Below are 26,814 nucleotides of genomic sequence, written 5' to 3' on the forward strand. Positions count from 1 at the left end.
AGCCAACTGCAGTCTTCATGTTTCGCAGGCTCAGTAATATAAAAACAACTAGAAATTAGATTCAAGAACCATAATTATTAACAAATATTACAATTTCTTTAAAATTATTAATGTGGTATAAAAATCAGAAAAAGGAATAGATGAATTTCAACATCATAGTTTTGGTTCCCAGTATACGTTATCAAGTAGGAAAGAAATCTCCAACTCTGCCCATTAGAGATAACCACTGTTTAAACATACTTCCAGACACTGCTCCATGAAGAAATACACATGGAGAAATAAGTACACAATTTTACATAAATGGGAACATACAAATGCTGTTCTGCAATGTGCTTTTCAGTCAGTAATATGTCACAGACATTATTCCATAATCACAAATATCTTTGCAAATCAATAAATATATAAAACCATATCATTATTTTTGATGTCCCCTAATATTCCTGTGTGTGTGTGTTTGTTATGTGTATATATAGACACACACACACACTCTTTACTAAAATGGTACTCTGCTGCTACAAATTTAGATCATTCTCAAATTTTCACTAAGTAGTTGTTGAAATGTACTTTCTGCATACATTTTTCAACTTATGGTTTTAGGCAAATTACAGGAAACAGGATTGCAGGTCAAAGGAAATACAAACTTTACACTTTTAAGTTTACTACTTTTGCTTTTTTCTTTGCATTTATCATCTCTTTTGAAAGTACTCATTCAATCATCAAAATAGGAGAAGAAAAAGGGGATAACTTCAGAACAGCAAACAGCTGTCAAAAAGACTCTGAAAGAAGTCTATCACTTATAATGTACCAAATCATTATGGCTTGAAGTGTGTTCTATCAGTATTTAGATCAGAGTCAGAGTGAAGGGAAGACACACATGGTCTCCAGAAACCAGATGTCATCTTGGCAGAAAAACAGCTTCTAGTTGCCCAAGGAAGGGCAAACCGCCCAGGGTCAGAATTACATTTCAGCATCTCTTATAATTCTCCCAACTGTGATTAGAAGGGTGAGACAGAAAGGTAATTTGTCGTCCCATGATATGTAACCTGACGGAGTTTTTACTTTACATTTTAGTACCTGTTCCATCCTAGGGGCATAGGCGATACCAAGAAATTAATGATATGTTTCTCAGACATAGCAATACAGGAAAGCTAGAGAGAAAAGATCCAGGAGTCATGATGTACTAGAGTAAAAAATGCAAAATTATAAAATTATGCAGTGTAAAACCATGACAACATTTACACATCTACCTGTCCACATACATATATTCATATATATTCTGCGCCATGTGGTGGAGAGACACACAAAACAATCATCCACCAGATTACCATCAATGACATGAAAATGAGAGTAGTTGAGGAAAGAAACCAATGGCTGAATACAGGACAAATGTTCTTTGAAATATCCAGGATTTAAAAGGAATGTACTAAACTACAAAATTCTACATACCAGTAAGATATTTGACAAAGTGGAAGCCTTTTCATGAATTGTTTCTAGCCATAAACTGGAGCGAGAAATCCTATTTTTCCTTCCATTGGCATGGATGGGCTTTTAACCACAATCCAAAAGCATCGGCACTGCTCACTGGGATTCAAGATTTCTTCAATCCAATGCATAATGTCAAATTTGACAATAAACAACTACAAATTAGAAACAGACCCTTGACTGATAACCAAGGGTAGGCAGGCAAGGCAAACATGGGCAAGCAGATGCTCTTTCTCTGGAAGTGACATCCTGAGCAGAGGGATAAAGATGCTAAAATTGATTTGCAACCATTTCATCCTAGCAGATGAAAGGCTACGACCGTCTCTGCTGCAGGGCTGTCCTGCTTCCTGGCCTCTAAGATGCTCCATTCCTGCCCATTCTCAAGTCCAAGCGGCCACCCTCCTGTGGGTTCTATATGAAACTGCAGATATTCTAATATATTAACTTTCATTTAACTTAGCCATAACTGGATTTTGATATATTTATCTCTTTATTCCAAGAAGCAGACAGAGGTTGCTAAAGCCTAACATCTTTAAACAAAGATTTTGCCTCTAAAAATTTATCCAATTTTAAAGAAATGTTATACGAAAATCAGGACTGTTTGTAAAGCAGAGAAACGTCATAATAAAATTGATGTTTTAACTTCACTTACCAAGAGGATGAGGACAGAGAATAAAAAAATGAGAGGCAAAGAAACTAGTTAAAAGGCTACTGCATTATCCAGGAACAAGATAAAGAATCAGGAACGAGATAAAGAATAATAGTAGAAAAAAAAATACAGATGTCAAAAGGAAAAATTGACAAGTACTACTGATTACTAAAAAACTATGATTTCTGTTTTCCTATCAAATGAAATAAAAACAGACAGAATTCAATTTCAGCTTCAGAAACCTAACTCTTTCCCATCTACCTTCTCATAACTGGGTTCAACGCAGGTTTTACCTTTGTATTCTATGTGGCAAAAGAAAATACTGAAGCTAGTGTCCTGGAAGGCTTGGAAACATAAAAAAAACTCCCAAACCTGAATTCTCTTCTAGATTTTTAAACATTTTAAATCTTTTTCATTAAGTATATATATATATACACGCTTGAGAATCCCTTTTAGAAAGGCTTTTTTTTATGAGATAAAGCGTGATCCCCAATGCCCTTGAGGCTCTCTTCCCAGATACATTTTCAATTAAGAGACAATGTGGCTGCCAGACAAATTGTCTGTGGAGCCAAAGGCAAGGCCTGATTTACCTAACATTGTCAGGGAGTGATGCTTATTTTTTAAGGCGTTATTCACTTCAAACCTTCCAGAACAAAATACTCTCAATGTAAATACGTATTTTCTTTTTTTCTCCCCAAATCCCCCCAGTACCTAGTTGTATATTCTAGTGGTAGGTCCTTCTAGTTGTGGCATGTGGGACACTGCCTCAACACGGCCTGATGAACGGTGCCATGTCCGTGCCCAGGATCCGAACCGGCGTAACCCTGGGCCACCGAAGCGGAGCACGCGAACTTAACCACTCCGCCATGGGGCCGGCCCTCAATACCTATTTTCTAAATGTCTCTAAATCATTATCATCCCTGCATAGTAAGAAGCAGAATGTCGCTCCTTCCCCCAGGTGGGGCTGCTACAGCAGAGAGCATAGCTGGCTATGAAGCCAAGAGTCAGGCTGGGCCTTCCTTAGACCAGTATGAGAACATACGGACCTGCTCCTGCAACCCAGACACTGCAGAGGTTCAAAACAGAGACTTGTAGGAAGAAGGTTTGATTTTCCTAATTCTAGAATCAAAGGGAAAACTAGACATAAAAAAGAAATTTCCTTAATTTTCTATGAAAAATAAACAGCAAATACCATAGTAAAAGGTAAAACATCAGAGGAATTCAAATTACACTGAAAAAAAAAAAGATTACAACAGACATCCTCAATTTTAAATTGTTCTTAAGATTTTGATCATAAATTACAAGAACAAAGCTAAACGGTATAAATATTAGCTAAGGAAAAAATTATGACTTACAGATAAGACCAAACTATCTACTTAGAACGTGCAAAATAATTTAACAACAATAATGGTGGAAAAAACCCAATTCACAATAGCAACAAAATCTATAAACTACCAAAACAAACAAGATAAGCATAAGGCTGTATAAAGAAAATTTTAAAACTTTACAGAAGAGCACTTACAAAGCTGGAATACAGGAAAACACATATTATGTATATAAATAGGTAATCTCAATATAATAAAAACATAAACTCTCTAAATTAACTCATAAATTTATTTTTATTATTTTTATTTTTTTTGAGGAAGATTAGCTCTGAGCTAACATCTGCTGTCAATCCTCCTCTTTTTGCTGAGGAAGACTGGCCCTGAGCTAACATCCAAGCCCATCTTCCTCTACTTTATATGTGGGACACCTGCCAGAGCAGGGCTTGACAAGTGGTGTGTAGATCTGCACCAGGGATCAGAACTGGCGAATCCTGGGTCACCGAAGCGGAACATGCGAACTTAACTGCTGCACCACTGGGCATGCCCCTTTAACTCATAAACTTACTAAAATTCTTACCAAATTTTAAAAGCCTCACCAAAAATTTTGCAACTTGGCAAACTGAGATGAAAGTTCACCCGACAGAACATGCACAAGAATAATCAAGAAAACTTAGAAAAGGAAAAATGCCAATCATATATTAAGTATACCACAAAGTTACTACGAATACCATAGTGTGATACTACCTTATGAAATACAAAAAAAAAAAAAACCAACCCAGAAATAGAATAGATCTGAGAGTCCCCAAACATGCTCACTAACAAGGAGATTTAGCATATGACAAAGGAGACAATTCAAATAGAAAAGAAAGACAGGCTTATTTGTGTGGGGCCACAAGCTGCATATACCAGATAGAGTACAAATTTATAGTATTAGAAGAATATTTAACAGAATATGTACATAATTTGTGCACTGAGGAGCCTTCCTTAGTAAGGCTTGAAAGACAAAGGAAAATGTCAATGGATTGACCAAAGAAAACTAGTAGTAGAAGGGGGAAAAATGTAAACAAGTAATTAGAAGACACAAAAGTGGTTCTTAAATGTATAAAAAATGCTCAGCCTCACCAAAAACTAAGGAACTAAAAAGTAAAATAACCATTTTCCCCTCTCCAATTCACAAATATTAAAAACATTAATAAGCTGTAGTAGAGGCAAGGGTGATGAGAATGGGTACTATAGTACATTGGTGGAGGAAGCACAAATTTAGAACAGCTGTGTGTTGATGAATATGTTTAAAAACTCTAGAAGGAGATACACAGGCCAAACTCACCACAGTGGCCACTGGAGGGCCAAAGGCAAGTTAGACAGGGAGTTTAACTTTCTCTGGATATTTACAATGTTTTCACACTGACCATACCCTGTCAGAAAAATAGACTTACATTTTAAGATTCAGGTACACAGACTTTGTGTGATCTACATTAGATGTTCACACAACGTCTTTTAAGCTATCTTCCTGTTCTTGGCAATGTAATTCTAGATAACTCAAGTTATCGGAAAATTGAACACCAAATAGGTGTATTTTTAACAGATCTCCTGTGGTGAGCCTAACAGAAGAAATGATGCTTCAATTCTGCCACCTTTTTCCCAAAAGTCTACTTTCATTCCTAGTAGTCACTGCTTATATGTTGACTGGGTTAAGGAAGTGGGGGAAATAGGCAGGAAGGTGGAATCAACATATAAATGGCTTGGCCTCCAGACCAGTGTGTCCATTAGCAGGTAGTGAAATAAATGTGGTGAGAATTAGTGGGCTGTAACTAGAATTATTTGTAAACAACGTAACTGAACAGCATTAAAAGGATGCATACACTAAGCACTGTAACATTACATGTTGCTTTATAAAGCTTTCCCTCCAGAGAGACAGTATATTAATTCAGCAATATTTATAGAGTCCTTGTATGTTTCAGGTGCTGGAGATACAGCAATGAACAAAACAGGTAACTCTGCTGTCATGAGACAACTTCACTTTATATGGGTGAGAGACAATGTTCATTTATATTTACTTGTATAAAAAGTTAAGGAGAAAAATAAATCTAGGCAAGAGGAAGGGTATGGGGGTGTGTCTGTGTGTGTGTGTAGATGTATAGTTGTGAGGATCTGGGATGAAAAAAGATCTGGAGCTATTTGGGATGTGTTCAGTTTGAGATGCCAATTAGACATACAAGAGAAGAGACGTTAAGTAAGCAGCTGAATATGTATACATTGAAGGAGAAAGCCCTAGGTGGAGCAGGTTTAGAACAATGAGAGATAAAAAATAAGGACAATTCTTTCTGAGGACTTTTGCTAAAAGGAGAGAAAAGGATTGAAAGCTGGAAAAGAAAATAAAGTCATAAAAAATTACCATCAAAAAGGGAAAAAATTGATACTTGAAAGAAAAAAACCTGCTGAAGCACTGTTCTTGAGCAGACCTTGCAAATTAAGAGTTCATCCAGATTAGCAAGGAGAAGGCTGAGTTTTGGGCACAATGCACGTAGGTGGGTCTACATGGTGGTGGAAACCTGTGAAAATGCTCTTCTATTTGCCTCTATTTTCTGAGTGAAATAGAAACCAAGGTTTTCATCTAAGAGTGAAGACAAGTTAGGTGCCGCAGGCTTGAAGCGCAAGAAAGTATAATATAGTTATACAGGAAAAAGTGACTGGACTGGAAATAAAGTGTGATTGTTGGGCAGTTAGAAGTTAGTATCCAAGGAATTACAATGAGACCAGCTAGCATGCCTCTGTGTTTTTCTCCATGCAGGCATGGAGTAAATATAGTTGAATCTAACCTAGGTGTTAGCCACAAGAGTATGATGAAGGAAGAAAGGGGACAAGTGGGTTGAGGGTGCATGGAGGAGTGATTATAATGACATCATTATAGTAGTTAGAAGTAAAGATGGACAAGGAGGGAAGTAAGAACTTGAGAGGGGTGAGAGTGAAAATGGAGAGAGTGAAAATGGTACATCAATGGATTACATGTCTGATGGAGTAAATAAATCGTTAACATTAGGAGCTAGACGGTGTGCATTAGAAGGATGCGAGGGATAGTCAAACAGCCAGATGCACGAAACTGAGATTCTGGAGTGGTTACAAATACTGGCAATGACAAGATTCTGGGTGTGACTATCAGAATGAGTAGCTGAGACAGAGTGGAAGCAAGATCATAGGAGGAAGTGGAGTAAAGGAAGTGAGATGCCAGGATGTGTGTGTGGGTGTGCTCACATGTGTGCATGAGGTCAACAATATAAAACATATTTCTACCTGGGTAATCAGTACTTAAAAGCCACTGTTCCAACGCTTCTCACAGTTTAATGTTCATATGAATCACCTGGAGATCCTGTTCAAATGCAGAATCTGATTCAGTAGATTCCTAAACAAGCTCCCACATATACTTATGCTAGTCCAGTGCAATGGCCCTTGAACCATCCTTTGAGTAGCAAGACTAGTCTGCACCTTCAATGTAATTGTATCCAGGAAGCTATTTATAAACTACTACTTTGATCCATATCATAACAAGTCTCACTGAGATAGTAGTCAAAGGGTAAGGAATATTTCATAGAGTCTTTCCTCACTTTTTATGGTCTTTTATTAACTCTTCTCTGTCACTAAAACTTCTCAGTCATGACCCAACCTTAACTTTTTTATCTTCTTCTATTCATCAGGCAAAGGCAAGTAGGCAGCAGAATCAATACACTGTCTTAAACCTATTTTAGCAAACACTTCAATGTTCCTTTAAAAAATATGTGCTACTGACCTGCTAAATTGTTTTTATGTCTGAAAAATAAATTGTTGTGATGGATGTCATAAGGTATAGCAGTCAGGGTCCAACCAGAGAAACAAAAACCATACTTAAGTATTTAAAACAAAGGGAATTTAAAGTAGAGAATTGGTTATAGTAAAGGAAGAGCTAAGAAGCCCAAAGAAGAGATGGTAAAGCAACTCAGAGATTAGTAACAGCAGGAAGCTGCTACGACGCCTAGGCTGGGGGGACCAAGAGAGAAACCAGGGTTACCAGAGCTCAGAAGCCAGACCAGCAGTGGGCCCGTCAGGCGGGGGTTGGGGCTTGAGCCATGGAAGACACCAGTTAACCCAGGCCAAGAGAGAAGAGAAGACATGGTGCCTCCGACCCACAAATCCAGAGTGAAGCCAGGTGGTAGAGCTGCGTGAGTTACAGTTTTCCAGACAACTCCCTTTGGTCTACTCCTTTCTCTCTCTCCACAAGTACAGCCTAAGTCAGTTTCTCATCCCAGGCTCGGGCCCAACCTCTCCATCAGGTGTGGTGTAACAACTTAGAAATTTATATGAAAGCTTCAATGAAAAAGGAGACATTTTTGTTTATACTCTATCCTAAAAACAACTGTTTGGCTAGTTATCTCAGAACTGAGTGATGCCTAAGAGATAGCTATCAAGGTTCAGACCTATTGGGCAAAGAGCAGATCCTACACAAAAATGAGCTCACCAAAGTTATACTATACCATGAAGACCAGCATGAACCAGTAGTACCTGTTTTACCCATCATTATTGCGTAGACTTAAAACTAGCAAAATTAAAATGGAATCTGAATACTCTTATTGACAGTAGCCACTAAGGAAAGACTTGAGTCTTCAAAGTACATGTGGCTTGCTTGAAAACCATTAATCGATCTAATAATTTGATTCATAAACTCTATCTTTGATTTGGTATTTTACACAGCACATGAGAATCAACTTGCTTGTCACAGTGAGTTAACAGTATTCATGGAAAATAAGTGGTCACCGGCTGAAAAAAACATATCAAGCTATCAGTTGTAAAGTCTAACTGGATTTCCAATTACCTTATTTCTTCACAGTTGACTAGTTTCTAGTTGTTAATGGGCTACAGCCATGGAAGAGTAATTCAGCTAGATTCTTTAGCTTTCAGGATATAAATATAATTGTTTAACAAATAAGGACCCCCAAAACATATTCTTAAAAGTTTTTAGTTTTTCACTCATTTTAATTTTATACTTTTGCTATTAATGAGTAATATCACTAATAATAATAGCTAATATTTGTCGATTATTCCTTGCTAGTAACTATTTCATTTATTCTTCACAATTGAGAAAACTAAAAAATGCCTGATGGTAGTTTTTCTCAATTAATAATTATAGGTAAGCCTAAGCCTTTACCATGTCACCAGGCATTGTTCCAGTGCTTCATGTTTATCGACTCATTTGTTGTTCACACTAACTCTGTGAGATTGGAACTACTATTATTCTCATTTCACAGATAAAGAAACTAAGGCATTAAGTGGTCAAGTCGCTTGCCCACCTGGTTAGTGGCAGAGCCTTGACTTGAACTCTGGCAAGCTAGTCTAGAGTCTCTCTTCTTACCCATATGCTGCATTGTCACCCAATCATTTGTTTCATCATTAAATACAATCAAAATATTAATGTCTTCCTGCGCTCCAACCACCTCTACACAGTCAGGTAACATAATTTTTACTATAATTATATTTTTAAAAAGCAATGGAGACTAAACTCTGCACAGCAACAAATCTAGTTTCATTATTTTTTGACTCATCACTAATAGAACGGACCCTCAAGCACATTCCATTTCCACTACCCAAAACTTTCAAATGCTTCCCATCTCTTTTATAAAACTTACCAATAGTTAGGTCATGCACTGGCTGAAACCTCTTGTCTGTAAACTGTAGCAATAAGCATGATTTACCAACACCTGAAAGTAAAAAAAAAAAAAAAATTAAGAGACAAAAGTCACAGATTAAGAAACATTTTATAAAAGCACATGGAAAAGAGGCAGCCAGGGTTTCTGGTGCTCTGTAAACCATCTCCCATGATTTCTCAGTGCTCTAACTTCCTGGGAAATTAGAGGACTGATGATTTAAGTGAAGGGTGTCAACCAATCCAAAACACCCTTGCCATCCTTTCTTATTAATTCAACATTTTTCAATCTGAAAGATAAAAGTGGCAGCAACCCCTAGAAAACAACCAACCAGGTCCTCCCAGTAGCCTCTACCACAGTACTCATGCAGTTAAGTGTTCATGCACTTTTGTGTTTTGTGTAGTAGTGAGAAAATTTTAAAACATAGTAATTTCCTCTTTTTATAGCTTATCTTACTCTCCTACACACAACAAACAAGCAGACAAATAAGGTAGCAGTTAGTGTTTGGGATCTACTTTTCTGGGAAAAGCTACTTGCTGCTCTATCATCTGGCTAATTCATTTCAGGATCAACTGTAACGAATTGCATTCCTTCACTATAACACCAAATTTCACGTTGTTAAGGTCACGAATAGCTTCCACATTTCTAAACGAAGGGCAAATGTTCTATATTCACCCTGCTTGCCCTCTGAGGAGAAGTGCATACTGAATACACCACCTTCCTATGCATTCAGGCCCTTATCCTCACTCTAGACCAAGTCTGCGTACTTGACAGCATTCTGCACTTCTACAGAACTCTAGAGGCAGTCATCATTCACTCCTTCACCCATTGACTCCACGAGTCTTTACTGAACGCTAACTATGCACTGCACTAGGGACCTGAAGATACAATCGTGTGGAAAATGGAGCTGTTTCCTTCCTTACAATCTAGTACAGGTAGAGAAATTAAACAGAATGAATACCCAAATCTACATAAACTGTAATTTGAAGTAATTATAATAACTGCCATTTGAAAGAAGAGAATAAAGTGCTACGAGGAAGCATAACAAAAGAGACTTAATTTAGACAGAAGGGCTGGAGAAGGGCTTTCTGAAGTGATGCTTGAAAGCTGTTCGATGTCTTCTAGATTATAAACTCAATGAGAGAAGGGCAATGAATATCTTCTGACTTGCTGTCTGTTTTACGGCAGAGATAAGGCACTTCACAACTTTGCTGAATGATTGGCCCTACTGTCAAACATCACAAATGTTATAAAGATTGTCAAAATGCCCAGTAACAAATCAAAGAAATGTTCTGTGTGTGTATATATATATTTCAGGAAATATTTTATTTGTTCAAAGTTTTTTGAATGTTTTAAGATTCTAGTTAACTGAAAATAAACTGGAATTTCGTAACATTTGACCTTAGTTTTCTTCTCTTTCTTTTATCCATAATTCCTTTCTACACTACAAAAGGCACAAAGTCAAACTCATTTTATCAGATTTCTAAATTCCTTTGAGTAGTCTTTCAGGTCTAGGACAGAAAGGAAAATTAGTTTTTAAAAAGTGTGAAAGTAAAAACAAAGAATGAAAGTATAAAATAGGTGAACAACTGACATACGAATCTTCAGTTCTTTCTTTTTTAAAATATACTTTATTTTTAAGAGCAGTTTTAGGTTCACAACAAAAGTGAGCAGAAAGCACAGCAAGTTCCCATATACTCCCCACCCCACATGAGCACAGCCTCCTCCAATATCAGCATCCAGTTGTAACACTTGTTACAATCGATGAATTTACACTGACACATTGTCATCACTCAAAGTCCATAGTTTACATTAGGGTTCATTCTTGGTGCTGTACATTCTATGGGTTTTGATAAATGTATACTGTATCCACCATTATAGTATCATACAGAATTGTTTCACTGCCCTAAAAATCCCCTATGCTCTGCCTATCAGTCCCTCCCTTACCCCAACCCCTGGCAACCACTAATCTTTTCACTGTCTCCACAGTGTTGCCTTTTCCAGAATGTCATATAGCTGGAATTGTACAATATATAACCTTTCAGATTGGCCTCTTTCACTTAGTAATGTGCATTTAAGATTCCTCTATGTCTTTTCATTTCCATTTTCAATGTCCAAAATTTTCCCATATGGCACAGAAAAAATTATAATTAGAAATCACAGATTTTACTGAGGGACCTGAAGAATCATCTAACAATCTAATAATCATTTAAGTGAAAACCCTTTCGTATCTTACAACAGAATACACATTGCTCCAGTAATATCAATACCACTTATTCTGACCGAATGCTGGTTAAATAGAGAAAATGCTTACTGACTCTTTGGTTCTTCACTTTCAAAACTCTATATTTTTTCTTCAGGTAATCAATGTATCTTTTTGTTGTTGTTACATATATATATTTTTTGCTTTTTCTCCCCAAATCCCCCCAGTACATAGTTGTATATTTTTTCAGTTGTGGGTCCTTCTAGTTGTGGCATGTGGGATGCCACCTCAACATGGTCTGATGAGTGGTGCCATGTCCGCGCCCAGGATCCGAACCAGTGAAACCCTGGGCCGCTGAAGTGGAGTACGAGAACTTAACCACTCGACCACGGGCCAGCCCTTAATTGTATCTTGAAAGGCGGAGAAAATATTCAAGTGCCACTGTGGTGTTTCGCAAGTCTCCTTCATTACATATCTATTGACCATTGTTAGGGTTGGTGATATTTACAGATAGTTTATCTTATTCAGTATTTGTTGATTTCTATTATTTTAATTCTAGATAAACTTGTTTCCAAACACTTGGGGTGTATGGCTCACAATCACCAATGCTTTTCCAAATTGCCAAATTGAATTAGCTAGCCTTTTCTCAGTCCTCATCTCATCTAGTCCAGAAATATGATCTATTTGGGCTCATAAACTATATCTATATAGTTCATCTGCCTACAACCTCCTTGAAAATGATCTCTTTTGGTTTACGAGACTATAACTACCTCCTTGGTTTCTTAATTCTGTGACAACTGCTCCTCTTCTTCACGCAAGTCTTTAAGTACTGGAGGTTTTCCCCACCATCCCGTCTTTGGTTACCTTTTCTTTTCACCTGAGAGAACTAATGCAGTCCTACAGCCTCACCTACTTCTATAAATCAGCCAATGAGTATCAAATCTATCTCTCCAGCCACATCTTAACTTCACTCTCCTTATTTCCAAATGCCTACTGAATACGTCCACTTTAATTCCTTCAGGCCCGGAACTCAAACTTCCAAAACCTAATGCATTCTTCTGCATTCTCCTGCCTACCATCTTCCCAATCAACAACTCAGAACAAACTCAGCTTCTCCTTCAGTATTTCCTTATCTCTGAAACTGCTTCCCAACAGATCACCCCAACAAGAAAAATCACAATATCCTTAATTCCCTTTCTTCATCATCTACATCTAATGGTTTACCAATCTCATCAATTCTCTCAGAAAAGTCTTCTTAAATTCCCTGCTCTTCCCTCCTCTTAATCCTTAGTGTTCTAGTTCTGGTTCTCAGTAAGACATAATTTTTCTGCCTTCGTCCTTCGTCCTTTTTCCAATCTATTTTATAAACCACTGGGAAAATTTCTGCTAAAACACAGATGAGTAACTCACTCTCATGTTATATTGCTTAAAATATAGAATCCAAGCTCCTCAAAATTGTAAACAAGGTTCTTTGAATTTGGGCTGAAAAATTGTTATTCCAATAAATCATATAAACACAACCACAGCCTAAAGACCCTAAAGTTAAGCATAACAAACCATCTCCTGTCTTCTGAAATGACACCATATTCTTTCCCTGGGACCTCTTACCAAGGAATGTTTTACTCCGTGGCAAACCTAAACTCATACTTTAAGATCCAGCTTAGGGATTCCTACGGCCTCTTCAGTGAAGCATTCTTGCTCCAAAGAGTCTATCAATCCCCATGCAGAATTAATGTTACCTTGGGCTTCCATAATAGTCCACACAAGCCTCAAAACCCTGGTTAGAATTCCAGCTCTGTCACTTACTAGCTGTGTCATGGGGCAAGGTATCTGACCTTTCTGGGCCTCAAAATCCTATCTATAAAATGAGGAAAACTCAGATACCTCAATGAATTGTTTTAAGACTCAAACGAAATAAGTGTAAAAGGGCCCCTGTACAGTGCTGGTTACCTAAATGTGTCCAGTTTATAAAAGTTCTTTGAGCTGCATTTAGGAAATGTGCCTTTTTCTATAGGCATAATATACATAAAGAAAAAAATGAAAACAACATGACAGTTTTTTGGATGCATCAACTTGCCTTGGCCCGTCCCCAGTTATTCAATCAAACACTAATCTGGGTGTTTCTGTGAAGGCAGGTGGTAGATATAATTAAAGTCCATAATCAGTTGACTTTAAATAAATGAGATTTCTAGATAATCTGGGTGAGCCAGATTCAACTAGTTGAAATGCCTTCAAAGCAGGACCTAGGCTTCTCTCAGAGAAGAAATCATTCCACCAGTGGACAGCAACTTTGACCAGGCCTAAGAGTTACAGTCTGCTCTGTGGGTTTCAGATTTGCTTACCCAGCCTCCACAATCATGTACATTAGTAAATCAACTGAACTCAATCTCTTATCTATACACACATATACCCTACTGGTTGTTTTTCTCTAGTTCAACACTGACACAGACAACCACCACCACACAAAAAGTAGAGCACGTAGAAGAGAAAAGACCCTCAAATAAAAGCTATTAATTTTACTGATCAACCGTATCATAATGCTTTATAGGCTCTCCCACAATACAATGTGACCCTCAATGGAACATGAGCTCCATTAAGATAGAGATTATGTTCAGCACCAAATCTCCAGCACAAAACAGATAGAAAGCAAGTGTTATAAAACCTCCTTCTGTCCTGCCTCCTATCTTACTACAAAAAAAGTCCTAGTTGTTGATTCAAAAGAAGAGAAAATTTGCACATATAGCTAATTCTGAATTTTTCTCAGTATGTCTATCTCTGGAAGATGGCTGCCTGGGAGGGATTTAACCAAGGCGACTTTGTACAAATCATTTCATTTCTTGGATATAATTTTACTCTATGTACAGATAAGTGAGCCAGATAATCACTAAGCTCCTTTCTAACTCTGCTACTTAGATCTGACGATTTACTATATTACTTAGCTTTAAAATTTTAACAATGTTTTCTTTTTACTGAGTGGATTTAAAGTTAACAGTTGAAGGTCTGTTTAAATCTAAACAGAAAACAATGGCTCCATCAGGCCACAAAGCACAGTAAAACGATGTGAAACAACATAGAGAATTTTTCTCTCCATTTTACCAAAGTATAGGTCAGATTCTTGTGTTGGAATACAGCAAAACAATGTCAACAAATGCTACGTTCGATCTCAAACAGATCTGCACTTCCAGAAAAAAAGCTAATCCTTATCTTATGATTGAGCATGCTAATTTGAAACTTGAAGACAATTTTTACTGAATTTTAAAATCTATGAGCACTTGTGGTTTAACTCCATTATGTATTAGGCTGGTTTTTAAGTGCTCTTTTATATGTATTACGACCTCTACACAGTTAAAACAATTAAATGAGTCACCTCTCTCTATGTTCAAGTTAAACGCAAGTCTTAGTTCAACAGCTTCAAGGAACATCAATGCTCAGATCAAGTAGCTAACTCCACAAGACTAACGCATGGGCTTTTGAGAACCTCTATCTAACCTGTATCATTGGTCAGACATGCAGAAAGGAGATCTTTGGGGCCGGGTCTGTGGCCGAGTGGTTAAGTTCTCGCGCTCTGCTTCGGCGGCCCAGGGTTTCGCTGGTTTGGATCCTGGCTGCAGACACGGCACCGCTCATCAAGCCATGCTGAGGTGGCGTCCCACACAGCACAACCAGAGGCACTCACAACTAGAATATACAACTATGTACCCGGGGGAGCGGGGGGCGGCTTCGGGGAGAAGAAGAAGAAAAAAAAGACTGGCAACAGTTGTTAGCTCACGTGCCAATCTTTAAAAAAAAAAAAGAAAAAAGAAAGGAGATCTTTAATCAAAATGCCATGTTTTCTAAATTTGAAAAATGCTCAAAATTGAGGGTAGATTTTTAAATGGATTTTTGGAATATAGGATTATTTGCAACATCTTGCATAGACAAAATAGTAATTTCAGCACAAGAAATGAGTAAACTTCTGACCAAATCTGAGGTCCTTTAAATAATTTCCCTTTATCTTCTGGGAGAAAAAAATAAGGCTCTAAAAGGAAACCATTAAAATGGGGACCAAAATTTCATTGTAAATAGGAATCAAAAACCTTTCATTGGACTTCTTACAAAAACCTAAATAATATTAAAATAAATTTTACACACAATAAAGCTTAATTTGTAATTACAAATAGACCCTCTTGAACAAAGAATACAAGAAATGTTGACTAAGTTAGAGGGTTTTTAGCAATATGCACACTTGGCAGGACATCCTTTAATATTTGCTCTTTTTATAGTATAAAGTAAAATTGGAAAAAATCTCCAAGGTTTCTTTCACCAATTTTCCCAACAGCCTCTCCTAATCCTTGATTTTCAAATAGTTCTTTAAAAGCATCCTCCATATCTTTCCTCTTCTTTTGCTGTTTATTAGTCTAAATATCAGATCCTCATTCATCAATGGCATTACATGGAATTGAAGCAGTGCTCCAATATTTTCACATACTTGATGAAATCCTACATATTTTACAGGATTTGCAACTGATCATCCTTTATTTTCAGAGAGAACAACAGTCAAATATGTTGATTTTCCTGAAGGAGACAACTTAGAAAAGATAATTTAACAGTTTTCTAAATGGCCAATGAATATTTTCACATTATGACTATACTCTCAAGAACTCTGAAATATTAAAAATTATGATTCCCAAGAACAGATAAAACATATATATAAGTTTCTCTTGTGCCAGACATTGTTTTAAGCAATTTATATAAGTCACCTCATTTAATTCTAAGAACACTATAGCATAGTGGTTAAGATTTCTGACTCTGAAGCCATACTCCTTGGGTTCCAATGCCAGCCTTGCCAATCACCATCAATAGAACCTCAAATTACTTACCCTTTCAGTGCCCCAATTTCCTAATCTATAAAAAGTAGGATAATAATAATACCTATTTCATACATTCACTAGGAATATTAAATAAGTTAATGCATTAATTGTGTAAGACAGTCTTTGGCACATGGTAAAATTCAATGAAGAATTCAACAAATGTTTGTTACTACTCTCAATACTACTATCACTTATTAATAACGTCTGTTTACACTTTAAGCTCCCTACAATAGGAACCCTGTTTTATTCATTTTCAGTGTAATCACATGTACCTCCAATGCTTGCCAAAATTCAATCCTTCTAGAAGTATCTAATATGTTTTAAGGCTAAGCAACTGGAATATATTAGTTAAGAATAAAAACAAAGTCCCTGCCCTTGTGGAGCGAGGAGAAAGAGACAAAGAACAGCCCTTTTTTTAAAATGAGTGTGCATGTTTGTATGTATGCATATATACAGAGAGAGAAACAGAGAGACACACAGGGCTTGTTAGTTTCAGGGTGTTAAATGCTATAGTACAGAGAAAAAGCAGAGCAGAGTAAGGATATGTGACCTGGAATGTTGGGGGAAAGGGGAAGGATGTGGTATTTAAAGGAGGTGGTCTCTCACTGAGAAGGTGAGACTTAAGTCAAGACTTGAAGGGGGTAAGAAAATAGGCAGCTGGATAGCTGAGAGAACACTCTAGGCTGAGGAAACAGGAAAAACTGTAAGGTGGGACGTGTTGGAGAAACTGTAATGTGGCCAATGTGGCTAAGGCTCAGAAGGCATTCTTAAGAGTCATGCCCTCAGGCGCTGAGGTCACAGGAATCACAGGGGCCTAATCACGCAGACCTCGCAGGACTTTTTAAATTTACTTCTGATTAAATAAGAGATTCACTGAAGGTCTTGAGCAGAGGAGTAATATAATTTGACTTAAATTCTAAAATAATCACTCTGGCTGCTACAGTGAGAACAATCTACAAGTAGAAGCAGTATGAGAAGTAGAAGCAGATGAGAGCAGAAGCAAAGAAAGCAATTAAGGAGGCTTTCTCCATGAGGCAAGAAATGGTGTCTTGGACTAGGGCAGTAGTTATGGAGGGGGTTCCAAGTGATTGAATTCTGCATACATTTTGAAACAGAGGCAAGAGAATTTGTTGAGAGTGTGGATATGAGTTTTGAAAGAAGGAGAAGTATGTTAAATATTGCTCCAGCATTTCTGCTTGATCAAATGGAACGATCAATGAGATGGGGAAAATTGTAGGTAGAGCAGGAAAGACCATCAGTTCCAGTTAGGTTATTTTGAGTTGAGAAGTTTATTAGACATCCAGGTGGTAAAGTTGAGTAGGCAATTGGATATATGAGTCTAGACTTCAGAAAGGATATTCAAGTTGGAGTTAGAAATTAAGAGTTGTCAGCATAAGATGGTATTTAAAGGTGTATGAAGAGGGGAACCAGCAAAAAAGATGTTTCCTTTATAAAAGCACATATTTGTTCTATAATCGTAGAATTAAACAGAAACAACAAACATAAAAGTGACCTCTCCAAATCCATCTCCTACCACTGGTTTTCATTCTCTACCCAGAAGCTGCAAGGCCTTCACACCTCCTCTCCCCTCTCTCCATGCAGACGGACTCCCATGGGCTGGCTTCTCATCACACAGGCACCTTCCCTGACCACCCTGCGTGAAGGAGCTCCCACTCCCAATCACTTTCTACCCATTAGAGGTTTGTGATCTTTGAAAAAAAGAAAGTCCCCAAATCTGTATCAGGTCTCGCTCCCAGAGACTCTGACTGAACTCTCAGCACCACGTAATGGTTAAAAGCACTATGTGGGTAACCTTGGATAAACCACTGACCTCTGTGTTTCCTTTGCTGGGTAGAAGCTTTTTATTTTGATGTAATCCCACTTATTTTTGCTTTTGTTGCCTTTACTTTTGGAGTCAGATCCAAAAAAATCATCTCCAAGACCAAGGTCAAGGAGTTTACTCCCTATATTTACTTCTAGGAGTCTTATGGTTTCAGGTCTTACATTGAAGTCTTTAACCCATTCTGAGTTGGCTTTTGTGTATGGTGTAAGACAGCGGTCCAGTTTCATTCTTTTGCATGTGGCTTTCCAATTTTCCCAGTACCATTTAGTGAAGAGACTGTCCTTTCCCCATTATATATTCTTGGCTCCCTTGTCATAAATTAATTGACCATATATGCCTGGGTTTATTTCTGGGTTCTCTATTCTGTTCCATTGATCTATGTGTCTGTTTTTATGCCAATACCATACTATTTTGATTACCACAGCTTTGCAGTATAGTTTAAAATCAGGGGAGTGTAGTGACTCCAGCTTTGTTCTTCTTTCTCAAGATTGCTTTGGCTATTCCACCACTCTTTAATTAATACAAATTACACTTAATAATGCTGCTAACAGCATTTCTACCATGAAGTCACCTTACCTTCTTCCTTTATTGAGGGTCCAAGTCACTGACTGTCCTCAGTTGGACACAGTGTTGTGGTGAGAACTGAGTATCTAAATACAACATCAATGCCAAACAATTACAAGTAACACTCACTAATAATGCAGATTCCTAAAGCCCCACCCCAGAGATTTTGATTCAGTAAGTCTTTGGTTGGGCACAAGAATCTAATTAATAAGCCTCCCAGTGATTTTTAGATTATGTTCCTTCTCCACAAGAAAAACTGGCATAAGTACTAGGTGTTCTACTCAAGTTTATCTTCCTCGTCCTAAACGGGCTCCCACCAAGTTAAAGATAATTTTAAAAAGTTGGTGAGACAGGGGCCAGCCCTGTGGCCGAGTAGTTATAGTTCCATGTGCTGTGCTTCAGCAGCCTGGGGTTTGCAGGTTCAGATCCCGGGTGCAGACCTAGTCCATTCATCAGCCATGCTGTGGAGGCGTCCCACATACAAAGAAGAGGAAGACTGGCACAGATGTTAGCTCAGGGTGAATCTTCCTCAAACAGACACACACAAAAATGGTGATGGCTCTATTTTTAAAATTGCAAGACAAACAGCTTTAATTTAAAATATATGAAAAAGCAGAGGTATGAAAAATACCAGGGCCAATTCCTAACGCCTGAAGGAAAGTCTTGTCCAACTATCATTCTGAAATCATGGCTTCATACTGTCATCTACTATATTTGGTCCTCAAAAACAAAATGTAACAAAAGTTTCACTAATGAACGACCTATCTCATGACTGAAAGTAATTCACTGAAGAATTGTATGTTTTAAAGTCATACCAAAGAACTGACAGATCTCAAACACAGATCATATAAAGATTTGGCGAGTTGGTTTAAATATTATTAGCTTATTTTGCATAGAAAAGTTTACTCTTCGTGCTAACATTCCAAATTCAGAAACATGTAAAACATGAAAAAACAATAAAGTCTGCTCCTTTTAAATAAAAAATTAATAAAGTCAGCATGGTATATCAGAAAGAATACAAGCTTTACAGTTGTAACAGCAGTGTTCAAATCCATCTGTACTGTTTCATAACCTATGACCTCAGACAAATTCGTTATAGAAACCGAGCTCCATTTCCACATCTGCAAAATGGGAAAAAGAAAATATAGTGTTCCTACTTCAAAGGAATATCATAAGGCTCAAATGCAAAAATTCTGAATTTTGCAAATTCAAAAATTTTAATAAAAATGTTGAGGATTCTTCAAGATGAATATATTTGAGGAGCAAAATCTCCAACCAGACCCATCTGACCTTGAGTTCAAATTTTTAAATACATATTTCTAAAAATTAATTGAAGAAAATATGCACCTTCTATATTTTCTTTTAAATCTATAATTTTTTTTAAATAAAATGACTTCAGATTTGTTTTTATGCTGTTGGTTTTCCACACAATGCCCCCTCACATCTAAGATAGCAATCCTCTCAATTACTTCAATTAGATACTCATCTGGAGGCTTCCTGTAGAAGGCTGAAGAGTGGCCCCCAAAGACCTATGTCCAAGTCCTAACCCCTAGAACCTGTGAATGTGACCTTACTTGGAAAAATGATCTCTGCAGATGTAACTAAGGATTTCAAGATGAGATCAGCCTGGATTTATGTTGTGGCCTAAATCCAACGACAACGTCCTTAAAAGAGAAAGGCAGGGGGAGACAAGGACAGATACACAGAGGGCAGACGGCCATGTGAAGACAGAGGTAGAGACTGGAATGATGCTGCCAGAAGCCAAGGAACTCTTGGAACCACTGGAAGCTGGAAGAGGCAAGAAAGGATCATCTCTGGAGCCTTCAGAGGGAGCACGGCCCTACCGATACCTGCATTTCAGACTTCTGGCCTCCAGAAGTGTAAGAGAACAGATTTTTATTGTTTTAGGCCCTAAAACAAGTCCGTGATAATTTGTTACGGCAGCCCGAGGAAACCAACACACTTACCAAGAGTCATCTTTCAGTCCTCCTTCTCTTTAGACTTTTACGTTGTTAGTCTCCTAGTCCTGTTAACTTGTCTATAATAATTCCTATTGTAATCAGTAAAGTGACTCAAACACCAGAATATTAAGAGTGAGTGGTAAGAGAAAAGGAAACAGGGAATATAGATCATTTATTTGAGAAATTTGTCAGTGAAGGCTAGGAGGGAAGGGAAAAGACGGTCCTCAAAAAATATTTGAATGAATGTTCACTATATTCCAGGCACTGATCTTAGTAATAAAAAGAAAGAAATTAAAGAAAGTTCCAAAGAAGATGTAGCTTTAAGAACATAAGACATCTTTTTCCTTAAACTGGAAGGCTGAAAGAGTTGCTGAAGAATCAAGTATGCTGACAAGGCTGAGAGAGGTGCTAAAGAATCAATAAAATGAAAAGGAAGCAGGAAGATGTGGAGAACCAGCCCTCCTTCCACTGATACAAATCACCCAATACTATTTCCGTATCTTTGTTTTACAATATGACAGTACCCCAAGTACTAAAAGACTTCTAGGATGAAACCAAAACCACAAAATGAGTAAAGCGATAACCTCAGCTAAAAGTCTCTGATTCATTAGACCAGCATTTCTTACACATAGGGTCTTTGCACAATACTCAGTGACTTTTTGTCCACTTAGCTACTTACCTTTAAAACTTAACTGCCATACCTCTAGAAAGCTTCCATAATACTCATCCACCTTCGCACAGTGAGTTAAGTATTCTTCTGGTTTTTAAATATGGAGCCTTTCCAGTTGTGTGTGTGTATAAAATAATCAATATCATTGTTGAGTTTCAACAACATCCTCTGTTGTAAATGCTGGAGTAGGAAGGAATACTGATAGGAATACTGATAGGCTTCTGTGATGATCTCCCTCACCCTGGGTGTGGCACAAACTCCAGGAAACGAAATCTAGACCTGAGCTCAGACCAACAGATCTGAAGAAGCCAAGCCTCACTGCAGGGTAAAATTCATTTTAAAAAACAGGCTTAGGAAGAGCTCCAACCAGACTATTTAGCCACTAATTGCTAACCACCTATGACGGACACACAACGGTGAGCAGGGAAGCCTTAAGTTTATTGCTTACCCTGCATTCATTCTGAAACCTCTGTTTTTACCTCCCCCAAAGTTTTTATTTTTTTCCCTTAGTTTATACCTAATGTCTTTTTCTGTCCCAGGATCCCATCCAGGATACCTCATTATATTTGGCTGTCACGTCTCCTTAGGCTCCCCTTGGCTGGGATCGTTTCCCAGACTTTGTTTTTGATGACCTTGACAGTTTTGAAGAGTACTGGTCAGGTGTATCTCAGAATGTCCCTCAATTGGGATTTGTCTGATTTTTCCCCCCATGACTGACTGGAGTTATGGGTATCTGGGAGGAAGACCAGAGATAGAGTATGATTTTCATCGATCACATCGTAACAAGTATACACATTATCAACATGACTGTTATTACTGCTGATGTTAACCTCGACTATCACCTGGTTGAGGTAGTTTGTAAGCTTTCTCCACCGTAAAGTAACTCTTTTTTCCTTCCCTTTCCATACTATACTCTTCAGAAGGAAGCCACTATGAGTAGCCCACTCCTTTGGAGAGTGGACCTTACCAAAGTTTTAACCTCTGTGTCTCCCCTCACCTGTTTCTCTTTGCATGATGTCATCTTTAACCCCCTGCCCCGTATCCAATCTTCTGCCCTTCTAGAGTGTTTTAAATTTATCATGTGTATTCATTACTTTCATATTTAAAAAATAACTGAAAAAGAGCCTGTTTTTGAAGTATGTACTCTTCTGGAATGGAAAAGTGCCTGAAAATTACCTCCTTCTTTAATTTTTTCACTCCCTACAACATCCTTCCCTAAACCCTGTTAATTTCAACTCTCACCAGTAACCTCCTCTTCATTTCACTACAATTGTCTTAGATAAGGCCTTTATTACCTCCCACCTGGACCACTGTAATTACCATCTAACTACATCCCAGCTTTCTAATCTGTCCTACATATGATTGCACCAGGGATGGATGAGAAAAGAAGATAGAAGGAAAGGATTACATTTAACATCTAGTATGTCTCTGCCACTGTATTGTAATACGAATATGTATTCATACATGTATATGTCTGTGTGTGTGTATACATATAGTTTCTAATTTAATCATAACTCCAGTCCTGTACTCTTTCCTTTAGAAATTTCAATCTTTTCTAAAGTCTATGGAATAAAGTTCAAACTCTACTTTAACCTGTCACAATCTAGTACCTGCCTAGGTCCAACATTTAATGAATTTCTCTTTCTAGCTTTATTTCCACTAACTGTCTGACACAGAGTCTTTACTACAACCAAACTGGACAGTATACTGAGGAAGGTACAAGGTGTGGGACTTAGCAGATGCTCAACAAATGACAACTACCTTTCTGTTCTATTTTACATTTTGATTATTTACCATTTCTACTTGTCTAAACCCTACTCTATTTTTTTTTTTAAACCCTACCCAGTTTTAAGAACCAGCTCAAATGCCACCTTACCCTAAGTTTTCCAAGGAGGACAGTCACTCTGGATCCTATGACATTCCAAGCTTTAGCCAGTGTCTCAATCAGAGCCCTTATGACATTCTACCAGCACTGCTATAAGGCCCTTAAGGGCAGGTACATATCTAACTCACTTTTTAAATCCTTCATAGTAGTACCCAGTGTTTTGTTTTACATTTGGTAAACTTTCACTATTATAGCCTTTGGCATTTCAAAGTACACCACAGATTTAAGAGATAACAAACTTACTGGATTCGATTTGGATCCTGTGTGTGACACTAGTAGAAAAAGTTGTTTCAGGTCTCTAGACCTTGTTTGCTTATTTATATCATGGCAATCATACCAACTGCCTTATTCATAAGGCTATTTTGAGAAATAAAAGAGATAGTATGTAGAGAATAAGAGAGAAGTCTATGCTGCTTTTTCCTTCCCCAATGCCTAAAGGTAGGCTGACACTTAACCCCACGCTAAGACCACAGTACTCTATACAGACTTTATTAAGCACTTATCAAACATTATACTTTTATTATCAGTTTAAAGATCTACCTTCCTCCCTTACAAGTAAGATTCACCTTTTTGTATTTCGAAAACCACCTTGCACTTTGGCTTGGCTTAGAAAGTAGATGCTCAGTGAATGCTGAATTAATGTTATCACAGGCTCACTGAAAAGATCATAAAGTGACAGATTAGTCTTTTCTACATAATGTCAAATCTAGTCTACATTAAAAAAAAAAATCAGGGGCCGGTCCCGTGACCGAGTGGTTAAGTTCGCACGCTCCGCTTCGGCGGCCCAGGGTTTCGCCAGTTCAGATCCTGTGTGCGGACATGGTACCGCTCATCAGACCATGCTGAGGCGGTGTCCCGCACAGCACAACAAGAGGCACTCACAACTAGAATATACAACTATGTACTGGGGGGCTTTGGGGAGAAGAAGAAGGGAAAGAAAGAAGGAAAAAAAAATAAGACTGGCAACAGATGTTAGCTCAGGTGCCAATCTCTAAAAACCAAAAAATCAGTTTCTTAAAAAAATTTTATTCAACAGTGGATTTTTTAGACAGGAAAATGATGCTAGAGAATGAAAAGGGGACTGTGCTAAGGTAGAATTGCATCCCTGATATTATGTGCCCCTAAATTAAGTGTCACTCTCCTTTGAAAAGTTCAGCTCTCTAGTGAGTACACTAGTGTGTCAGTTCCCAACCAAGTGCCTCCAAACCTTCACTGCCCTGCTCGAGAGAATATTTCTCCCTTGCCAGCTGGCATGATACGAACTGTCAGCAGACGGCAGCACTCACACCTCTCTGTGGTCAACTGCCCTCAGCATTCCTTCAGAATGCTTCTCATGGAGTTCCCAGGCACAGCACCACCCCAGGCAAGGCTTCCCACAGGACACAGATGGCAGCTAGCTTTCCAACCCTTCATGGCCCCTCAGTGACATTCTCGGCCATCCAGTGGGCCTTAGCCATGTTCCTCCAAAGAGGTCTGGATACCAGATGGGTTCCTTCCTGCCACACGCTGCCTCAGTCTCAGGGGTGGTGGCCGTGCCCTCTATCTGCTGTTACCATATTCTTGAGAAGTCTCTTTATCTTTTCGCATTAATTCTCCCTTACTCTAATCCCATAGTGAAGTTAATGATTCTTTCCATTAGACTTTCTCTGTTCAAATTCCTTGTGGTTTCTGTCTCCTAGTTAGACTCTGACTGATACAACTAGTATGACTAAGACATCCTTCACTAAGATAAACCAAATTTAATTTGGTGAGGTTGAGGGTTTCCGAATATAAGCTGAGTTTAGATTTTCTTAGGAAAGACCTAGTTTGTCTTTCTTTAGTGCAATATTTTCACAAATAAAAAGTTAGAGCAATTTAAATTTTTTAAAATTAGAAAATAAAATGGAGCATTTGCTAATTTTCATAGGAAACAAATGACAGACTATTAAATCTAATAGCAAGTAAGGCAGCAGAATGTGGTAAAAATAGCATTTCTTTCCTTTCTTCCTCCCAACTCTTGGGACTTTCTCCCACTGGTTTGTTTTAATGGTAGAAAACAGCTAGAGTGTTTGAGAAGAATCAGAATGATGAAAACTGAAGGCTAACCAGCTCTCAGAATCTTAGAATGTCACAGTTTGCTGGAATCATAAAGATCCTCTGTGCAGTGTTTTTTAGACAGTAGGCTGTAACCAGTTAGGTCATGAAATTGATTTGGTGGATCACGACTAGCATGAAAAAAAATGAACTAGAGGACGGTGTAGTGTTTAAGTTTGCACGTTCTACTTTGGTGGCCTAGGGTTAGGCGTTTGGATCCTGGGCGTGACCTACACACTGCTCATCAAGCCATGCTATGGTGGCAACCTACATATAAAACAGAGGAAGACTGGCACAGATGTTAGTCAGGGACAATCTTCCTCAAGAAAAAAAAAAAGAAGAAGATAAAGAAGACTGGCAACAGATATTAGCTCATGGCTAATCTTCCTCACCAAAAAAAAAAAAAAAAGAAGCAGAAGAAGAAGAAGAAGAACTAGAATAAAACAGCAAATATTAGACTATATGTACTACACAAAGTTAGGATAAGTACTGTTTGGAAACTTGTGTTTTAGAGAAACATATGCACTTACACACCTATCTTAACCCTGGCTTGCAACATAATATGTACCTATTGCTGTGTCTTGTAAAAAAACAAACTTGGAAATTACTGTCTAGTATCTAATCTGACTGCATATCCAATAAAAGAACTCATCTACAATATTTTTGCTAGCATTCGTGAGAAAATAAATCAGCTGAAGAATCTAGAATACTTCTATTCTCTTTTAGTTAACATTTTCAAGGACAGGAATCAAAGGAAAAATCTGACTGAATCATCTTTAGCAATTTAACATAAATAAATAAACACAACTTGGGTACCATGAGTCATCCCACCAGGTGACAATTCTATTACATAAATCTCTTTGTAAAAAGATTTTTCCATTATATAAAATTAGGATGACCCCTGTATAGAGGCAAGCTCAGTTACTCCTGTCGTTCTGATCAAGTATGGATCAGCTTGGATGATAAATTATATGTTTTCCTACAGCACTGATGCTCAAAGTGTGGTCCCCCGACCAGCAGCATCAGCATTATCTGGAAACCTGTAAGAATGCAAATTATCAGCCCCACCTGAGACTCAATGAATCAGAAACTTTGGGGTGGAGCTCTGCAATCTGTGTTTTACCAAGCTTTCCAGATGATTCTGATATGTGCTAAAGTTTGAGAACCACTGCCCTAGATACAACCAACTAGAATGCTGGTTTCAGTGTCCAATCCTCTTCAGTTTAGTTTTCCAGCTACAACTAATCTGAAGCCACTACATGTTTGGTATGACAGACAAATAACTGAAAATACTGCAGATATATTTCACCATAGTACAGGTTAAGTTCAAAACATGGTTATTCTGTTTCCACTTGGTATATTTCCAATTACTCAGCTTAGAACAGCTAGACTACATGCTACCTGCCAAATACCCAAAGGACCACTTCAATATAGAGAAATATTTCTTTTTCATTGCAGCTGTAGAGTCCTATAATCAAGGTTATGCTAACATTGTCTTGTCTCATTTAGAATATCTGCATGGCTTTTGACAGCTGGAAGGTAAAAATACGCTCCCTCTTCATACACAATCTTATTTGACCATAACAGTAAGCCTGTGAGATCAGTAAAGCAGGAATGAGAACTTCATTTTAAAGATG

At 37.8% G+C, this 26,814-nt stretch overlaps 1 protein-coding gene across 2 annotated transcripts in view; it reads right to left on the reverse strand.

Moving 5' to 3' along the window:
• RAB2A (RAB2A, member RAS oncogene family) overlaps nt 1-26,814 on the reverse strand; it is a 96,025-nt gene that overhangs the window by 51,875 nt on the left and 17,336 nt on the right. For both annotated transcript variants that reach the window (XR_011421262.1, XM_023648555.2), the window contains exon 2: nt 9,111-9,182. Coding sequence is in view for 1 of the 2 variants with exons in the window: in XM_023648555.2 (XP_023504323.1) it covers nt 9,111-9,182 (72 nt within the window). In the remaining variant the exon portion in view is untranslated. The remainder of the gene's footprint in view (nt 1-9,110; nt 9,183-26,814) is intronic.

This window comes from Equus caballus, chromosome 9 (genome assembly GCF_041296265.1).
Source record: "Equus caballus isolate H_3958 breed thoroughbred chromosome 9, TB-T2T, whole genome shotgun sequence".
NCBI lineage: Eukaryota > Metazoa > Chordata > Mammalia > Perissodactyla > Equidae > Equus > Equus caballus.